This window comes from Protobothrops mucrosquamatus, unplaced genomic scaffold (genome assembly GCF_001527695.2).
Source record: "Protobothrops mucrosquamatus isolate PMUCROS unplaced genomic scaffold, P.Mucros_1.0 scaffold386, whole genome shotgun sequence".
Classification (NCBI taxonomy): Eukaryota; Metazoa; Chordata; class Lepidosauria; order Squamata; family Viperidae; genus Protobothrops; species Protobothrops mucrosquamatus.
Window position 1 is genome coordinate 126340 of NW_015386718.1, and position 21653 is coordinate 147992.

At 36.8% G+C, this 21653-nt stretch overlaps 1 protein-coding gene across 1 annotated transcript in view; it reads left to right on the plus strand.

Moving 5' to 3' along the window:
• Positions 1-8430, plus strand: part of ATP9B (ATPase phospholipid transporting 9B (putative)) — a 127604-nt gene extending 119174 nt beyond the window's left edge. Inside the window, 6 exon segments of the mRNA XM_015815923.1 lie at positions 2414-2569; positions 2822-2986; positions 3895-3952; positions 4998-5201; positions 5678-5710; positions 7019-8430. Of these exon segments, the coding sequence (XP_015671409.1) occupies positions 2414-2569; positions 2822-2986; positions 3895-3952; positions 4998-5201; positions 5678-5710; positions 7019-7155 (753 nt within the window). The 3' untranslated portion in view covers positions 7156-8430.
• The last annotated feature ends 13223 nt before the right edge of the window (positions 8431-21653 follow it).

The following is a 21653-nucleotide window of genomic DNA, read 5'->3' on the forward strand; positions in this document are numbered from 1 at the left end:
CCTGATCCTACTGGCTTTTCCAAAGTGCTTAATTTTCATGATGTACAGGCTGAAACTCTTCCCAGATAAGGGAACAGGATCCTGATGATGATGTTATCCATTCAATCGAGTCTGACTCTTGACAATTCTGTGGGCCAGGTCTCTTCACATCTTCTGATTTTGCACTACTTTGAGTTCCTCTGTGTTCTTGCTGGTGTCAGCTTTGATGGTGAACAGGATTCTACCTCAGCCAATTCAGATGACCCTGTCTAGCCAGAGTCCAATTCAAAAAGGACCCAAGTGATTTTATCCATCCTTAGAATAATATTTTGTGAAGGAATTCCAGCTAGCCCTAGGGATAAGGAAGGAATGACTGGACCTTTTGGGACATACTTTCAGAAAAGATAACTCCCACCACCACCCTAGGATGAAGATGACTCTTTGCTTCATACTGTGATGGACCCTCTCGTGCTGGTTGCTGTGCAAGAGGAGGGGAGGGCAGTTTCCAGCTCCATCTAGTTCTGCTTTGCCATATCTGCCCATTGACCCTATCAAGTTGTTAGGTCCCGGGTAGGGCCTGTGTGGAGGGTAGTGCAGGAGTGATTCCTTCTTTGTTGCTCTTGAATTGCCTGAACTGCCTTTCACCGAGAAGGGGGAAGTGATACTGACAGGGGAGGTGGTGAAAAAGAATATAAATTTGGCCTTGAAAATGGGGGGGAAGAATGAGCAATACTTATGGGGGATTTTCAGAAAAGATTACTCATTCCTGAGAAAGAGGAAAGCATAAAAATAACTCAAAATAACTCTGTATTGATTTTTTGGGGTATAATATGGGTCAGGGAGAAACTCTTGACAGGCTTTCAAGATTCTGTTATTCCACGTTGCAACAATGAAGAGCATTTCTAGAATTCCTGTCATGCCTGTTTCTTGACACTGCCTATCTCAGAGGACTGACATATTTGGAACGGTCCTTCAGATATTCCTCTGGTTGGGACTCGGTCACTCTAAATAGGATTGCTGGATAGCATTCTGCAGACAGGATAAAAACAGAAACTAGTTACATACATTTTGTTGCCTTCTCATCATAGTGTAGTCCTGATCACATATCAGTTAAAGTGGACACATTCCTTAGTTTTCTCAAATCATGACCTCTTTTGGAGGAGTCTCCTTTGTCGTTTCATCTGCGAGAATTCTGCTTTCTGACTGGGCAAGACAAAAACTGACATGGATTTCTTACTGTTTGTTGTAGACCTAACAGACATAGGTTAAGTTTGTTGGGTCTAATCCAGGAGGCCTAGAAGATCAGCCCTTTAATAGTGAGAATTGTTCAACCCCCAAAGAGATGACACCCTCTAATGACAAAAGCTGAGTACTATGGCTAGGAGATTGGGACTCAAATCATCTGCTGTCCAATCTAACCAGGTATCTTCCCCAGTTCAGTTCTGCCTGTACCCTGCACCCAAACTACAACAACCCCCGGGTCCAAATAGATGCTACATCATTTGGTGAAATGTTAAGCCAATCCTGCAGAATATAAACAAGGCAGTCCTAGTGGAGCTTTTGATTTTATCAACTTGAGAATGTTCTTTGGGAAACATTTGACCCATTTCATCAAGAAACAAGTTCTCAACAACAACAACAACAATGCTTATAAATCAGTGAGGACAAAAATGTCAGCTTCTATCCTTGGTGTTACCCTTCTATAACACTTTTCAGCAGATGCAGGATGCAGTACATGGTCATTGTCTATTTCTTTTAGTATGCATTTTTAGGGAAAGCAACACTGTCAGTAGTGCTTCAGTGACTTCTGATACTCAATCAGGCAAAACACCAAATACATGATCTACAGAGAGAAAAGGGTTATTCTTTCTAACTGAGCTTCTTCAAGGGATCTATAAATTCAAGTAACCTGTTCTTCTCTCCCACAAAAGTAATATTTGGGTTTGGATTCTCATTTTGGCAAAAGCTGATGGAGATATAGAATTCATACCAGTATATAGGGCAATTCTGAAAATGCCCAATTTCTGCCCCCCCCCCCCCCAAAATCTTAGTTCTAGAACATGGGCGCCCAACCTTTTGGTTTGCCTGGACTGCATTGAGTGAAGAGGAAGTGTCTAGGCCACATATAAAATATAGAATACAGTTTTATAATATAAAATCACATAATAATGTTCAGTTTACAACCTTGTAAGCTGCAATTACTAGCTGTCCAAAGCCACATGCGGCCCCTGGGCTGCAGGTTGGACACACCTGTTCTAGAACTTTTTTGAAAGTCGCCCTCCAGGTTAATCTAAGCATTTTGAGAATATCAAGCTAAGTAAATTACCAATTCTTCCACTGTTGCTCAAATTTCTCTTTGTTTATATGTTTATACATATCCAAAGTGCTACACTATGTTTACATTGATCATTTTATCATTTTACTTTTTATTTAGGAAGGGAAACAAGCTTCCTTAGCTGCTGATTTTTCTATAACACAATTTAAACACATTGGTAGACTGCTGATGGTACATGGTCGAAACAGTTACAAAAGATCAGCAGCTCTAGGTCAATTTGTCATGCACAGAGGCCTTATTATTTCAACTATGCAGGTACCTATTTTTTTTGTTTGTTGTTTATGTGGAAAACAATTTATAGAACCTTTTTTTTCTAGCTTTGATAACGGCTCCCTGTTATAATATACTACATATTATTAGAGGTACATTGACGAATAGAAAAAGGTCCGACACAAAAGCAGACAGAAGATAAAACGTAGACAAGGAGATATAGTCCCAAAGGATTACCACCCCATTCATCGTCAGTGTCACGAAGTTTGTGAAATAAAGTGTCTCTTCGTCAAATAGATTTCTTATACCGAAATTTGTTGTAAGAACTATTTTAAAATTGTTTTTCTCTTAAGGTATGCAACCATATACACGATGTTTCCAGTCTTCTCTTTAGTGTTGGATCAAGATGTAAAACCAGAAATGGCACTATTGTATCCTGAGCTTTACAAAGATCTTACCAAGGTGAGGGCATTGAAATCATGCCTGTCACAAGGCAAAAAAGAAACAAACTCCTGATGAAAAGTCTGCAAAGATTGGGTGGTTTAGTGTGTGGCTTGTATTGCTTGTGCAGATTTAGTAAATAACCTACGTGACTGATAAAAATTGCTTTTATTTTTTGTATATTTTTCCCCCCAAAAAGTTCATTTTTAATTTCATGTTCCACAAACATGATCCTTTTAGTGCCTAAAATAAAATGTACTCAATCTATTTAGTCTTTTTGGTTATTGTTATTTTGTTAAATCACCAAAATAATGCTGCAGTGTAGTTTAAATGACTTACCTAGTATATTATAATCAGGGCTTTTTTCCTCATAGAACGCCCAGAACGGAGTTCCAGCACCTTTTTTGGATGGAACCTTGTAGGGTAGGCAAGGCGGGTTGTATGACGTGTGTGAGTTCCGGCACCGTTTTTTTTAAAGAAAAAAAGCACTGATTATAATATAAAGCCAGATTCCCATGTGAGTTTATCTCAGTCATTCTTTTAAATATGCATGGGCATTCATTCATCATGAGGTAATACTGCCTCAAAGGTTTTCTGAACTCTGGACTAATACCCTTAATCTAGAATTATCTTAAGACTAGCTTTCAACAAATATCTTGATTTTGGCCTATATCTACAAAACTGAGAACATTAGTTGTCATGTCCCTGGCAATGACAAGCTTGATAAATAATTCTAAAGAAGTCAGATGTTTGCAACTCCTTTGTGTTATTTTTGGGTTTCTTGTATTATTGTATTATAGTTGTTGAGTTCTTAACAACTGGGAAGATTCTTAATGGGCCAACATGAAGATTGTTTCTCCTTTTATTTAGTATGTCAGATGCCTTTTTCTGCAGTTGTAAAGTAACCTAGTCTTTGTCTTTTATTCTAGGGACGATCCTTATCATTTAAGACCTTCCTCATCTGGGTTTTAATCAGTATTTATCAAGGTGAAGTTGTGCTTCGTATTTTCTGAACTAATGAACAGTATTATTTGAAGTTTCACAATTACATTTTTTCATTTACATTTTCATTTTAACATTTCATTCACATTATTTTTAATGGCTGTTTAAAATGTGACACTGAAATAACATAAAACCTCTTCTTAATACCACATAGGTCAGGGGTAGGCAACCTTGGCTCTTTTATGACTCGTGGACTTCAACTCCCAGAATTCCTGAGCCAGCCATGCTGGCTCAGGAATTCTGGGTTGAAGTCCACGAGTCATAAAAGAGCCAAGGTTGCCTACCCCTGACATAGGTAATTTGTATGTTTGTTTGATGCAGGCCACTTTAAAGTGAGGTTTTTTTTAACGAGTTCCTTTCATGCATTCCCATCACAGTGTAGGCAGGCTTGGGCATTGGATCATGTCCCCTGAGTCCATATGGATAGTTGAATATCATAAAGGTGTTTTATGTGTTTTCTGCATTGTGTTCGTATGTGCAAATCTCCTTTTGAATGTATGAATGTCAGGGATATAGTCAGCATCATGACGTGAGATCATGGGGGTTAGAAATATTTGAATGGATTTAATCAAATTCTAACTAACACAGCCAGAAAAAATAGACACTTGAATTTCATATACTGCACAATAGTTTTCTCCATTGCACTCTAGGAATCTTATTTCAAGAAGTTTGCATTGTAGCATTAGTTAAGAATTTACTTTCTTTCTTTTTTTAACATATTTATTTTCATTTATCAACCAGAATAAAATACAAAACAGAAAAACAAACATCCAATACTAACAATGAAAAAAATTCTTTCTTTTTAAGTTCACAAATAAATGAAGGCATGTTGTACCCCTAAACTAGCTTATTTCTATGATAGATGCTGGGAATGCATCTAGTTCTTAACTTTTACAGCACTGTTCTCAAAATGATTGCAAATCGCTTTTTATAGTGAAATAATCCAACGTTGGAGTTGTAGGACACATGCATGTAACACTAGTCTGCACAGTGAATTGGTAATAAAAATGTGTATGTCCATGTTTCTTAGGTGGCATTTTGATGTATGGAGCCCTTCTGCTTTTTGAATCTGAATTTGTCCATGTTGTTGCCATTTCCTTCACGGCATTGATCCTGACTGAACTCTTGATGGTTGCTCTCACTATACGCACCTGGCATTGGTTAATGATCGTGGCTGAAATCTTCAGTCTTTGCTGCTATGTAGCTTCTCTTGCATTCCTTAATGAATATTTTGGTGAGTAGCTTCTCACATGTATAATACTTAGCTGCTTTTTAAAAAAAAATATGCATGTTGGAAAGCCTAATAAGTGCATCTAAAACATGAAGAGGAATTTCTTTAGGAAATTCTTTTCAATAATACAGAATTTTATTAGCTATAGTGCTGAATTGCTATAGCTGTACAAAATGTATTAAAAGAAATGTATTTAATAAATAAAGATCTTAAATGTTATTTCAGAGGCTTACATACATACTACGAGCTGAATTCAGACTTCTGCTGGGCTAACATATTTTCTAACACTTAATATAGATTTTAAAAATAATGTTCATTTATCCTATGTTTTTATTAAAGATACATATATCAATCTTTAGATGCTACTAATCTCTTTCTATCTTTAAGATCTTTCTAATAATTCCTTTATGATTTTATTTTCTCTTACTTGCCTGCCCTTCTATGAATCTGTCCTTTGTTGTTCTGCCTGACTGGAGCAGGTATAGGCAGAGTGTCTTTTGGAGCTTTCTTAGGTAGGTATCATTGCTATTTCCTGAATGATAAGATGCCACTTAGAAAATCTTACCTAAAAGAAAAGGCAACTTGAAGACGTTTGAGTTTGTGTGTATATATGATTTTTTTTCTCTTGGTCTCTCTACATACACATGTACACAAAGGTGAAGTACAGTATTGGGCCTGTCAAAAAGCCAAGACAAAATGACTCAATTTAAATCAATTTTCAATCTGTAATTAAAATTTTAATGGATCATCCATACTACTAGTAGTCCTTGACTAACAACCACAATTGAGCCCAAAATTTCCACTGCTAAGCAGGACATTTCTTAAGTGAGTGTTGCCCCATTTCACAACCTTTCTTGCCACAGTTGTTAAGTGAATCACTGCAGTTATTAAATTAGTAACGTGGTAGTTAAGTGAACCTGGCTTCTCCTTTGACTTTGCTTGTCAGAAGGTAGCAAAAGGTGATCATATGACCCTGGGACACTGCAACCGTCATAAATACATGCCAGTTTCCAAGCATCTGAATATTGATCATATGACCATGGGGGATGCTGCAACAGTTAGAACTATGAAAAAATGGTCATAAGCCATTTTTTTCAGTGCTGCTGTAACATTGGTCACTAAACGAATGGTTGCAAGTCGAGATTACCTGTACTTGATTTAATAAAATTATAGCCTTAAGAAATATATTCTGTGCTTCTGTGATGGTTATTGTATAACAAAAAAGTTTTCTCTATTACTTTTAAAATAAAAATAAATATGAGGTAATCGTATTCAGTCTCTGAGATACTGAGAAACTGAACAAAAACAAAGTTGCATTTATGTGTTATTTCTTGTAAGTATATTGAATACATTTCTATTGTAACATACAAGAATAACATTTGAAGAGCTGCCTCTGTTCTTTGGTGTATTTGCCTTTGAACAATGATAGAATTATGTTTCCAGATTTGTCTTCGGACAGTCATTCGGACTGCTGTGAAAACGAATGATGAAAAACATTTTTACAAAAGTCAAGTAACAGCATACTTTGTTGTAAAATTAATCATGTCCTGGAATATATTTCATAATAAATGTTTTTGTCTTGAATCAAACATCTCTCCTACATATCCATGTACATTTCTTGGCAACACTGTCCTCTTCTCTTCTCTTCTCTTCTCTTCTCTTCTCTTCTCTTGATTTTGATCTATTTTAAGATTCTCTGCTAGTCTGCCATCCAAGTACAGTATCTAACCCTGCAGTCCTTCCTAAAACATGTCACAATGTGTCAGTGTCACTTGCCCCTTTTCCCCTGTATAACTGATGTTCCTTTTTTATTCCCATAGATGTTGCCTTTATCACAACAGTGACCTTCCTATGGAAAGTGTCAGCCATCACCGTAGTAAGCTGTCTTCCACTTTATATTCTGAAGTATTTAAAACGTAAATTTTCTCCTCCAAATTATTCCAAACTTACCTCGTAAATGTGACTGAACACCTGTGTTTTCCATCAGTACGACTTTAGCTAGAGATTGCTTCAGGTGTACTCATTCTACTTAAGTCTGTGATAGATTAAACAAACGAGGGAAATGATTACAAGAAATATGGAGCAAAACAGCACAAAGAAGATGAAGAAGATGGATACTTCTGTTAAGTATTACAGCAAACTTGATTGACATAACTATTGAGTACAAAAACTTCATTTTGTATGTGGCTTTTTAACAGTTTGAGTTAACAGTGCTTCTGAATTATATAATTGCTACTATAAAGGATTTATTCCTACTGCACTATTTTTCTGATCATGAATAGAAGATGTTGTTTCCTATAAACCTAGGCCTTCCTAATTTCTTTTGTAGAAATATTCATTCCCATGTAAAGTATACCATGCCTAGAAACTGTAAAGCTCATTGTCTATACTTGCTGCTATATGTAACTCTGATATATGCACTGTATGAATTATGTACAGCTGTCTGTGTAGCACAGTATTTGTTTGGGATCAGTGGTCCTCTTTTTTATATATCCTCCATTACTAGCTGCATTAAGGAATCTGAATGGCTGAGGAATCGACAGCAGCCTTTTAACTGTAAAATGGAGACTGGGTTGCACAAAATATTACGAAAATAAACTTCTGTACATAATTACATTACATCTACCATTCTGTACAGACCACTGTAAAATTAATGTTCAGCAAATGTTTTACAGGCTCCCTATCTGCTTCATAGTTGTAAAACTGCACTCTAGAAGTGTCAGCACATTACTAGACTTTTCCCATATAGAGGTTAATTTTGTATGAAAAGTTCAGCAACAGTGCGTCTGCAGCCTTCATTTATTTTACTGGCAGGATATACTAAAGCCATTTTGAAATGATTGGAGGTTATGCAGTGGCCATGCCTTAGAGATCAAGTCCAAACAGTGAAACAGTGAGCAACTGTGAATACAGAGATTTCCTCCCTTCTGATACCAAAAGAGGGCTGATTCATGTCTGTTCCTCCCTGGGGTAGCAGACTGATTATTTTGGTTTATATGAACGAGGGGCCCCCACACTCCATGCGAGTATAGGCTGCATCTAGAGCTTTGAACCAGACTAGTAAATGCACATTGTAATCTGTTTACTTAAGGTAACTCAGGTAAAAAAGAATGACATGGGCCTAATAGTGGTAGAAAATCTATCATCTTCCAGAATATGATTTGTGTACTTTTGAGTTTCTACAAAACAAGAATAAAGTAAAAGGACTCTCCTTAGTCTAATGTAATCTTAATAGTTGTCTAATCATATGTACTGTATTGTTATCTAGAACACCTTACTTTCGTGATATTATTTTCTTTTTTTCAAAAGCTACATGTACATAGCGATTCCATATAACCTGATACTTCTGAAATATAGATATAAATTAGTTATGATATCATTTTTGTTAGCCCGGTTCACAACAAAATTCACTGTATTTCATCTTGTACAACCATAATCTTATACCACAGTTAATTTAAAAGGATGTTAAACTGAAACACTTCCAGAAGAAGACTGTTGTTGAACTACTTGAGTTCTGATCTCCTTTGTTTTGAAGATATTTAATAGTTAATCTTGCTTTTAAAATGTTTTGAGCCATTCTTCATTATAAAAGCAATAAAATTTCCTTTCTACCAAATATTTTTTGGAAGTTTGTCAAATAAAATATGTTTGATAGCATTTATTTTATACCCTTTTATAGCCCTTTAATGGGTTAGAGAACAATCAGTTAATTGCAACACCCACTAGATGTCACTGGGAAATTGGGGGGGGGGGGATTTGCTGGCACACTGCTTTTTATCCTGTGCTTTAACTATTACTGAAAAAAGGAAACTGAAACATCCCTTGTTGTTTTAAAACCCTGATAAATAATTAGATACAAATCATTAGCCCTCAATGAACAGAATATCCAGCAATACTATATGCAGTCTCAATATTATCTGAATGTTTCAATAACACTAAATTCCCATGATGATGATGATGCTATCCATTCAGTTGTGTCTTATTCTCAGTGATTCTGTGGACCAGCTCTCTCTGCACATTATCCACTCTTGTATGGCTTCTTTCAGTTATGTTATGCTCTGGTTGGTGTTGGCTTTGAAAGTTCCTTCTTCCAAACTTTACTCCGTTGTTTTTTTATTCTTCTTCCAAGTTCCAGCTTCCTCTGTTCACTTCAGGACACAGTTTGAACAAGAAAGATGAAATAATGCAACCTTGCCACATTTCTTTCTCTATCTTGAAACAATCAGTATTATCCTACGGTGTTTACACAGTGGCTTCCTGATTTGTGTACAGCAACTGTGCCAGCTTGACCAGATGTGTTGGCAATCCCAGAACATTTAGGGTTCTCCACAGTTTATCATAAGATTCAATCGAAGGCTTTCTTGTAGTCAATAAAGCAGATGTACATATTCTTTTGATATTCTTGAAATATTTCCATGATCTATTGTAGATTTGCAACACATAGACAGTGCCATGACCCTTTCTGATGCCAGCTTGAACATCTGGTAATGCCCTTTCAATGGTCGGTGCCAAACGTTGTATGATCTTACGGAGAATCTTGCTAGCGTGAGGGATGAGGGTAATTATGTGGTAATTGGAGCAATGTTGGAGTCGTCCTTTTTTGGCAATGGAATGAACACTGTTTCCAATCCTGTGGCCATGTGTTCATTTCACAGATATTCTGGCACAAGGCTGTGATAGTTGTGGGTGGTACAGTCCTCAACAATTCTGTGGGGATGGTATCGACACCTGGGGTCTTGTTGTTTGGCAATTGGCTCATTACCCAATTCCCATACTAATATACACAGTTCAACGTTGGCAAAACAGTTTTTACCCAAAAAAATGAAATACATTTTTGGTGGAGTAAAATCCGTGAAATCAATCCCAATTGGATGAATGCAAATAGTTTTATTCCAGTATTAAATAGTTTTACTCAAGTACACAAAAATTCAAAAATATTTATGTATATTATTTATATAAATGGGTGGGTGGGTGTAAGACACCTATCACAAAACTTTTCTTCTCCACTTCTTACCTTTCACGAAAGATAAAATCCAGTTCTACAGAACAATTGTAAATGAAATCATATTTAAGCTGTACTTTCCAAAAAGCTAACAAACAAACAACTATATCTCATGAAATAAAATTGGAAAAAGGTGGCACCTTTTCTACAGCTCTTGTACTTAAGGTTACCTAGCTGCCAACAACCTGACCTAGGTGCATATCACGTAATTTTCCAAGTATATTATAAAAGACTGCTGGAAGCTGCAGGATTACAGTGGCCAATTTATGCCATGATTTCACTGTATCAAAGAGTGTAAACCATGGATAAATGTCAACAACCTCAAGATTTCAGTTTTAACAGCTATGATGATTATGCTATTTTTGTGTGAATAAAATCAAACTGTGCAGGAAGTAATTTAACATTCTCCTTTATTGCCAAACCTGTATAGCCTCTGCCAGACTCTAAAAATACTGCTGTATTCACCATAATTTCTTCCTTCTACCTGCAATGCCATTTTTGCTTTTCTCAAACGCCTTTTCTCTATGCAGATGCCGCTGTAAGAAAAGCTGAAGAATCAGACCCTGCTCCCTGCAATGAGCTTTGTTTTAATAGCATTCTAGGCTGATATTACTATTATTATTATAACTCAGTTGAAATGAAAATAATTAAAAAAAAAACCTTCAATGTGCTTGCCCCCCTGCAGGGAAGAAAATCAGCAGCGGGGAATCGAGAGGAAACAGTCCCAGCATTATATGTAAACAAACAGGAGGTACAATATCTTTTAAGGCTATTGAAGATGCCTAAGAATTTCTCTGATAAACAAAACACAGCCAGAGCTACATGATTCCCAACCAGTATTAACAACCTAACAGATGCCCTCAGCAGGGTTCACAGCTGTTAACTGTGCGAGGAGAATTTTGCTCAGCCAATTGTGGGTGAAAAGCTTCTCCTTCAGACGCAGAGCTACAGTCAAAGGCCTATTTGCCACTCCATCAGCTGAAAGCCATAGATTTGATGAGTGCCTTCCACAGCAGAGTCAGCACAGTCAGATGCCGGGCTCAGAAAACATTCATGAACTGTTCTACAGTCACATGTCTTTCCCTTCTGCTGTTACTTCTCTTCCAATGTAGGGTTTGGACAAGTATTTAGCTATCTTCACTGTCTGTCTGTCTATCCATCTATCTAAAATTTATAAAGCTTCCCATCTTACTGTGTAACTCTAGGTGAAATAAAACTCTGTAGAATAAAACAAGCAATTAAAACACATGTTAAATAACCGTTGAAAACAATATAAAATACAGGTAATCCTCAGCTTCACAACAGTTTGTTTAGTGACTGTTCAAGAATACAACAACACTGGAAAAAGGTGACTAATGACCATTTTTCACACCACCACTGCAGTGTCCCCATGGTCATGTGATCAGAATTCAGGCACTTGACAATTGACTCGTGACCGTGGCAATGTTCTGGGGTCATGTGATCCCCTTTTGTGACCACCTGACAAGCAAAGGTAATGGGGATTCACTTAACAACTATGTTACTAACTGAACAACTGCAGTGATTCACTTAACAACTGTGGCAAGAAATGGGGCAAAACTCCCTTAACAAATATTTCATTTAACAATAGAAATTTGGGGCTCGATTGGGATTGTAAGTTGAGGACTACCTGTATAAATGAGATCACAGGAAAATGCACCAACATTTCACATGCAATATAACTATCTCCTGGACTCCCTATAGTCATGGAATTCCCTGCTTGGAAAAAGAAAATCACGTTTTAAGAGCTTTCCAGAAGGACCTTTCATCTACATTTGCACTTGCCAAATTGTTACTTTGTATGTCAAGAAGAACCTAAGGAAATGCAATCACATATCTTGAGAAAAAGGGGGAGATGAGAAAGCAAAATTTTACTAAATGAAAAGTTCTTAATTTAAATTGTCAGAGAACCTCAGGTGGTTCTTCACATGACTTTCTATCTAGATAAATCTTTTTCTGCATGTCAGCACTGATACATTTTTTTATAAATAAAAGATTAGGGCTGGAAAGTGGCTGGAAAGATTAGGGCTGCCCATGTTGGTTGGGAATGCAAATTCTGAACAGACATAATAGTTAAAGAGACAAAAATGGAGACTTCTAATAGGTAAAGAGACAAAAATGGAGACTTCTATGGCAGAGCAAGTTCAAAGGGAAATAGTCTGCAGTTTGCATGAAAATAAAGCATTATAATTGGTTATGGATCTAATTTAAATGTCTCTGTCCTAATGTTCAGAAGTTAGTGCCTCAAATTCTAAATTGCCAGTAAAATTATCTGGCAAGTCTCAAGTTTGATTTGTTTTAATATCGGAATATATTGAGTTGGCCAAGCCAGGTAAGAAATAGTGGTAGACAAATGCTCTGTTTCCTTGGGCATATTTTCTTGAAATCTAAAAGATATTTTATTCTATTCTCCTGAACACTTTATAGCAGGGGTGTCAAACTGCCAGCCCATGGGCCAGAAGCGTCATGCCGAAACCACACACACACCATTGCCAGCACTGGAAAAAAAGTTGCGATACGTCGCGACACATCACGTGACGTTACGAATTTGACACCCCTGCTTTATAGAGTAGATCAGTGTTTCATTTCATTTCTCTCTTAGTGAAATGAAAACACAAAGAAAAACAACTGATACCACAATTCTAGACAGAATAAGACTTGGTTTTGATTAACATCAGTAAAGCTGTTCTGCACAATTCTTTGTCAGAATAAAATGCAATGCTCAGAGAAAACAAAGCAGTCTTAAGAAAAATCACATTACTTGAGATAAATATGAAGTAACATACATCTAATATGAAGTAACTAACATCTAATATGCATGAACTAGACAGGAATTCAAATAACTTCATAGAGGTATAACAAGGAAAGGAAGAAGAAGCAAGAAAGGTAGAAGACATAAGATTATCCAGAACTAGGAAAGATTGAAGCCCACGTGAAGCAGTGATCTTGGGGATGTAAGCTGTGGTGATATAAAAAGATTGCGGGATAAATTATGAAGGTATTGAGAAAGCAAATGAATCGGTGAGAGACTTCAGAAAATAATTAGACCAGCAAAGAATGGATGGAAAGAGAGATTAGAAGAGCAAATGTGGTAAGAGGAAATTCATCAGAATGGGACAGTTCCAAGATGAAAGGGAAAGGTGGGCGAGAAAAGACAACCAAGTTGGGTAGTAAATAATTTTGGAGACAATTAGATGTCAGTACTGTTGCCAACATTACTGGCAATGAATCACCGATTTCAGGTAATGCTCCTCAAGATGTAGGGCATATTGGATGTGAAAGTGGAGATTCAGGGGTGACAGCAGTGCAAAAAAAGATCCCTTAGGAACAGCATTATTAGGCATGATAATTATGCTTCCTATTAATCACTGGAAACATTCAGAACTTGCACAGATACATGTAACAGTACATGAATTGACTTCCACTTATAGAACTATGATTCCCTCTTTTGTTGGGAAGTAAAATATCAAGAGGAGCATACTATATATATATATTATAAAGATTGCCACCTGGTTCAAGGAACACAAGGTTCTATTGACATATTTTTATGGTAAGATCCTTTCAGCTTACCTAGTTGCCATGAAAATCCAGCTACAAATTAGCTTGCACCCATTAAATCTTCATGCTTTCACCCCATTGATACAGCTATCCTGAACTCTTGCTTGTCCCAGCAGCTGTTCATAAAATTGAATTCACAGATGCAGTTAATTCAGAATTAAGACCGTAGGTCCTTTTATGTGAACTATTTTAGCGGGACAATGTTTCTGTTTCATCTGATGAACAGAATTAATACCAGGGAAGGTCCATGTGCAGCTGAAAGCAGGGAAAAATAATTCCACAGTGCTTATATAATACATAATAAAGAATAAAATGTTTTCCTTGAGTACTGTACAATGATCATAGTATTCAATTTGAATTTAATTTAAAATGAATTTGTTCCATTCCTCAAATATCTGAAATTTTGAAAAGGATAGTGAATAGTCAAATATTTTCAAGCTAAAGAGTTGAGTGACATTCCAGGTCCCAGACCTTTATTCACAAGACAAAGCTAAAATTGATTTGATTCAGTTTAAGTATTTTATCATTAGATCAGCGGAAAACAGTATTACTGCCCTCTGTGCAGTTGATAGTTCACTTTTTGCCTTGACTGGGCTCAAAATATACCGTATGTTTGCTATCTGAGTGATAGACCACCATCAGATCCCTGGCTGTAGGCTAGACAGGGGAGTCAAAAAGACGCCTTGGTAAGCTCCTTCCATGGGTTGTTACAAAAATCTCACAGCTGTGTCCGTGTGGTTTTCAGGAATCAAACTCAACTTTAGAAACATAGGATCTTCAATCCTATTTTTATCCCAATTTTTATAATGTCTCTAAAGTATCTCTGAAATAATATTCATTTCAAAACAGTATGCACATATCCAGAGAGATGGGATTTCAAAATGGCATATTATAATCATTTCAACTGGAAGGCATCTTCACTGGAAAATGGAAGGAAAGGCTGATTGTCCTAACCTGCAGTTCTCTAATAGTTTGGTAGGAAGGCTCCATTTTAGAAGGCTTAATCCTAAACCATGCGCCTCAATGCTCTGGACCCAAGAGAGACTTCTGTCTAATTAGTTGACTGCTGCATTTGGTATACAGTGGTAAATAGCACACAGGAGAGGGCCAGAATTTATGGAGAATGGAAAACAATAATATGCTATTAAAGGCTTTGTGATCCACTTCAAGCCTCCTCTTCCTCTTTTCTCTGCTCTATGGCTGGTGAATCATCTGCCCGGCTGCTTTCCCCTTAATAGTCTTGTACATGGCTTCTTGACTCAAGTATAGTCTCAGCCTCAGGAGAGTCTGTATCAGTATCTTTTATAAAAGGAAGGACAGCAAGAAATTTCCATAAGAATAGTCATCAGCACTTCACAACATGGGCTAGGAGAGGAGCTACAGCACTATGGCTTCGTTCCAAAAATTCTTTTTTTAAAAAAACCTTTGCATTCTGAAAAATTATTTTGGAGAATTTTCAAGATAGTTTTATTTCCAAGGCCGCAATGTATGGTATCTGCCAAAGTAGGAATTAGTCAAGCTCATGACAAGATTCAATTAAAAATGAAAACAAAGATTCTTCTCAATAATATAAAGCTGCCTAAGTTTTGATGTTTTTACTTTTGACCCTTCACTTTTTGTTAGTGGTAGATGAAGGTGCAAAGCAGCTCTCTCAAACACATTATACTGCTAAATAGTAGCTAAAAGTGAAACCTATGCCTAATCCTATGTGCTACGTGATTCAAATAGTAGTTCAGTTTAGTTTCAAGTATTGGTTTGGAAGTTTATGACCACTTATGACTATTTAAATTGCATTGAAAACATTCAGCAACATTTAGAATAAGTTACTAGTCCTTTTTCTTCTAAGTTCTTTCAACTCAACTAGCTGGTAAACTCTAGTGCAGGCAAATTCACCGGCAAAATTATATCAGAAAATGCCCAGTATGTTCCCAGGCCTAACATCCATGCACATAAATGCTCAACTCACTGTTGAGTCATCAACTCTTCACAAATTTGAATTCATTGAAGACACATGCAGACTTTTAAGCAGATGAAATAACTTTCCATTTTGTTTTCAGTGATATATAATGTTTACGCTGAGGTTATGTAATTAGTTACTTTCTAAAACATCTTGTATCTGGAACAGGAGAATAAGAACATGTTTAATGTCTTCTCCGTCATTTTCATAAATGGTTGTAATCAGTAATGTGGCCTTTACTTTTCATCTATTATATTATGCAAATGGGAGTCAATTTATTGTAGTAGTTTAAGTATTAAACTACGACCAAGAGACCCAGGTTTGAGTTCTATCTTAGAAACACAAGGCAGCTGGTTGACTTTAAGTCAGTCATCTGCTTCCGCCTTAGAATAGGAAGTCAAAGTACATCTTACTGGCTGGAGAATTCTGGGAACTGAAGTCTATACATCTTCAACTTTGAAAAACTATTGCTGATCTATAACTTGCAGACAAGAAGACTTCATCTTGAAGGGATTGATTTGGGCTGGGAATAATGATTTTAATAGTAGAGTAAAGTTGCACCAAGTTTCCTCTAGGTCCCAAGCTATTTACTAATGATAATCAGAAAATGCAAGAAATAGTGAAACAATATGGATAATGCAAGACGTTTTGCTGCACAGTAGAAAATACTAGACAAGTGTAGGGGAAAACACTCATTGTTTTCTAAGTTGGTTATATGTACAGAATTTTAAAATGTTGCAATAGCTTCCAGATGAATATGTCTAACCAAATACACATATATGATAGCTTATGTAGTTGTTCTATGCTTTATCCTTTTGTTGAATATGCTATTCAACTTTTTTGTTTTTCTTGTCTTGCCATATGTATCCCAGAAGAGGGTGCTATACACAAGGAAATGATTTCAAATTAAAAAAAAAAGGCAGCAGAGCAATTTCTGTTTTCAAGATCCTGAAGCCACAGAAGTATCACCAGTTTGTTTCACTCGCAATATCCTTATGCTCAGAGGACTTCGTAGGTTAAAATAAATATGCATAAGACTGCACAAGACACATTAAAATAAAAAGAAGTTCTGGGTGGACACTTCTTTGTGGAATTTTGTTTCTAACTGTGGCATCACCTGTTTCAAACAGAAAGAAGAACTTTAAAATTGGCACTTTAAATGCTCCTGGTGTGTTCAGTGGCTGCATGTGCTTAAATCTAAAGCTGATTTGGAATTTTGCAAGATGGATGACACTCAGAAGGTCGGTAGCTAAGTTCCAAAGTGAACTTAATTTTTGGTTTCTTCACCAATTTGCTCAAATAGGGATATGTTGCCAGTGCTGCTAAAATATGTAAAAGTCAACGTTGTTTGCTCAAGAAACCAAGCCTGGGATTGCTGGCTTCTATAGTTTGTAGGAGAAAAAAATGTTTTTTAAATCAACTGCACAGAATAGCTTTTTATCTTTGTGCTGCTTTTTATTGAAGTAAATACATCATATACAAGAATATACAAAAATAAGAAAACTGAAGCTATCTTTTAAAAAAATGTATATTTCAGTGTTTCTGTCTATGAAGATGTTTAAGTAAAGGAAATCTATGTTTAGTATAGCTCAGAAATAGAATCAGATTTGAATAAAAGGATCCTTAATTGCATACATTTTGCATTGCTCCTTCTTGTTATCTCTATATATTTCTATTTAAGTAAATAGAATTTCTCTCATTTGCAAATATATCCCATTTGCAAATACTTTAATTATTTTGTAGTTGCAAGGTAGTAGCTAACAACTGAAATTGAATTAATTTTTTAACGTGCCAGTTATTCAGTGGGATATAAATTTGTGTCTGCATCTATAAGTATGTTCTTCTGTTTATGTGTGTTCTGGACATAAAGCAAATGATAGGGATGAACAAAGCAGTGCAACACGTGTGCTTTGCTTATGTTTTATTTCTAATTAATCCATCTTTGGAATCTGTATCTTTGCAGCTAGCCTCCTTGCAGGGAAGTGTCTACATATCAGAGATTTGAATCTACATGTCAGCCAGATGTCACAGAAATAACCTAGACTCCTAGAGGGTTCTGATTAATTTTTAAAAAATAAGGAGCTAGAAATAAGCTTCTTTCAGTTCATCCCTTGAGTCTCCTGAATACGACTGTGGTGCTTCTTGCCAGACAGCGGATCATATAGTGACTAGCTGCCAATTGAGAGCTTATACAGGAGGAAAAGCAGATTTTCTCCAACTAACAAATACTGTGCTTAATTGGATAAATGGCCTAGATATTAATATATAGAACACCATATCAACTAGTGTGCTTCAAAATGAAACGTATAACTTATATATAACTTCTTGAATTCCTCATACCTTACCAAATTGACTACGTATTTCTATCATACGTGTACCATGGTATTATGCGGTCCTTTTATATATTTTTATTACTGTTTACCCATGTACTCTACGCCATATACTAAATGAATGAATGAATGAATGAATGAATGAATGAATGAATGAATAATAAATAAATAAATAAATAAATAAATAAATAAATAAATAAATAAATAGGTCCTAAATAAGTTAGCCTACCCATCTGGTAGGCGTAACAGGTTTTAGTTCCACCTAGCAATTCTGGTTGAAGAGACTGTTGGTTGTGCAATCGATATGGTCACAATTTCATCATTTGAAGTTTTATTTCCATTTAACGCCCACCTCACTCCAGGCCGAGTCAGAGCGGCTCTCAATATAATAAAACACAAAAAACACAGCATGGAATAAAACAAGATGGAAATTGGTTGCCCTAAACAAGAAACACATTCAACAAGGGCTTCCCTCCTTCTCATCCCAAGATTTGGGAGAACAACTAGGTCTTAGGGAGCCCCAATAGAGTGGCAGCCACAGAGATTTCGGGGGCAGGGGGAGATCTCCTTCCAGAGGCCAGGTGCTACTGGGAAAGATGTTGTGCTGCTATCTTTGGATCAAGTCAAGAACTGCTCATGATACTCAGAGGAAAGTTTTGAATCCAAGGAAATTGGACACCTACAGTTAGTGAAAAGAAACATTACTAGAAATGGCAAAAGACAAAGAGTCATGTTATTAGAGGGATCTTTCCAGTGGTGGGATTCAGCTGGTTCGCATCGGTTCGGTAGAATCGGTAGCTAAATTTTGTTGAGTTCGGAGAACTGGCTGAACCCATGCTGCTTCTGGAAGTCCGTTCTAGGCCTCGGAGGCCTGGAGGAGGTCTCCCAGGCCTAGAATGGCCTGCCAGAAATGCATTGATGTCACTTCCGAAAGTCTGTTCTAGGCCTCAGAGGCCTGGAAGAGGCCTCCCAGGCCTAGAACAGCCCACAGGAAGTGCATTGATGTAACTTCCGGAAGTCCATTCTAGGCCTCGGAGGCACAGGCCTGCATCCACACAGAGAACCGGATGTTAAGGTAGTTGAATCCCACCACTGGATCTTTCCTTGAACTTTTGGCAGAAACTGATTTAATGCTCAGATATATGCTCTATCATCATATGTCCTACCTCTCTGATGGTTTTCAGTGCCCACTTTTCTTTGCATCCACAAATGCCTATTCCAAACCCATGCTTAAATGTGTGGGCAAGCAAGCATCCACAAGAAAATTGCACTCCTTAGGCAGGAGGGCAGAGAGGTGTTGTGAATCTGCTCTGTGAAAAAAGAAAGGATGTTGTCAGCCTAAAAGAAGAGAGATTAGGAATGTCTCTATTGCTGTCTTCTCCGTTTTAAATCCTTACAGCAGAGCCACAAAATTCCTTTTTTTTTTCTCTGAATCATCTGGGATGGGAGGTTAATTAAAGGAGCTTCCCCCTATTCCCCCAACCATTCTATAAGTTATATTATTTACAAAAACAAAAAATTCAAGTAGGCCTGCGGGCATCCAAATGGCGATGGGCCAACAAAATTAAGATGGTAGAATCAATTACACAATTGCTTCTTTACTTTTTCAAACTCCTACCCCCAGGACATCCCAGTCCAGTTCTATCCATTCACTGCCTTAATTGTTTAAACCAATTGGATGTCATTCTGGCCTACAAAATGTATTTAGATGTTTTTAATTTCACAATTTAAAAAAGAAACTCCAATGGCTTGAAAAGAAATTATGTTCAGATAGCTCTGGGTCGAATTATTGAATATTTTTATTTGATGTCCTGGTTGTGGTACAGTAGATAATACACATAGAGAGTTCAATTGATTGGAAATGATTTAAGATGACTTGTAAAAATTCAACGGTTTACCTCCTGTGAACCACAAACTTATAGCATTCTTTCAAAATTGATATAGAGATACATTATTAATATATGCAAATTTTTATCAAGGGCCAGTGCTGTTCAGTCTTTTAGGGATACCTAACAACCTCCTTGGTATTTTATTTCATCGGCATTCCACCTTATTTCCAGGCAATCCAGGATAATATACGTAGTATTTCCTCTTCCAATTTTTCTCTACAAAAAACCTATGAAGTACTTTGGGCTAGAGGAGTCAATGGTCCAGGCTAGCCTGCGGTTAAGTTCCATTTCCTTGTTATAGCCTATGTCTAAATATCAGCCCCTGCAGAACAATGGGGTATCAATGGGAAGACCTACAGCAGGGGCTGAGACTGGGCTGGGGGAATGGAACAAACTACACATGGAACAGACAAATGGGGATGGGGGGAATCCTTCAAATCTCTCTTTGTATGCGAAGACTTGCTTTGTTTCAAACTTATAAACTGAACTGCTGGTCCAGACATAGAGATGACATCATAATAGGATGGGGATAGCTGATAAATTTCAGGAATGCTCCAGACTGTGAAAGGATTTGGGTACCCTTGGGAGATAGGTCTGTGTGCTGGAATTCACTATTACACAATGGAAAATTATGTCTTAAAGGAAAGCTGATAGTGCATTTAAATGGAAAGTTAATGAAATGTGGATGAGGGAGAACTAATCGACCGATGGAGTGAGCCATGATAAAAAGTGCAGGAATAACTATGAAGAAAATGGAATAGATGTAATAACACGCAGGGATAAAACAAATGCTTAAACTGGTTCAGGTTCAAGTCCTATGGAATCTATGCTGAATTTAATTGAAAGTAACAGGACTGCAGATTGTAGGAGAGAGCACTCAATTCATGGAACAATGTCAAAAAACAATTAGGAATATTTCTTGGTGTAGATTTTCTGGAGATGAGTGACTTTGGTTCTTAAATCAATGAAAATAACTTTTAAAAAAAGTCAGATTAAAAAGTACAGGTAGTCTTCAACTTCAGATGACAATTGAGCCCATAATTTGAAAGCAAGACATTTGTTTTATCCCATTTTACGACCTTTCTTGCCACATTTGTTAAGTGAATCATTGCAGTTGTTAAGTTAGTAACTCGGTTGTTAAGTGAATCAGACTTCCCCATTGACTTTGCTTGTCAGAAGGTCACAAAAGGTGACCTCAAAACACAGCAACAGTCGTAAATACAAGTCAGTTGCTAAGCGTCTCTGAATTTTGATCACATGACTACGGGGATGCTGCCATGGTTGTGAGTGTGAAAAACGGTCATAAGTCACTTTTTCAGTGTCATTGTAACTTTGAACGGTCACTAAATGAACTCTTGTAAGTCGAGGACTACCTGTATGTTATTTTACGAATGAACTCAAATGTTGGATTATTTAGAACAATTAACTAGTGGAACAACCTGCTACCAGGAGCGGTGAATGCTCCAACACTGGAAGTTTTTAAGAAGAGACTGGACAGCCATTTGCCTGAGCAGGGGGTTGGACTAGATGACCTCCAAGGTCCCTTCCATTATTATTATTATTATTATTATTATTATTATTATTATTATTATTATTATGGATCATCACAGTCAGCCAGATGTTCAGACTGGATTTGGCATTTTGTCTACCTATCGAGTCGTTACCAAGGACCTGGGATAGACAGATATGGATGTTTGATGT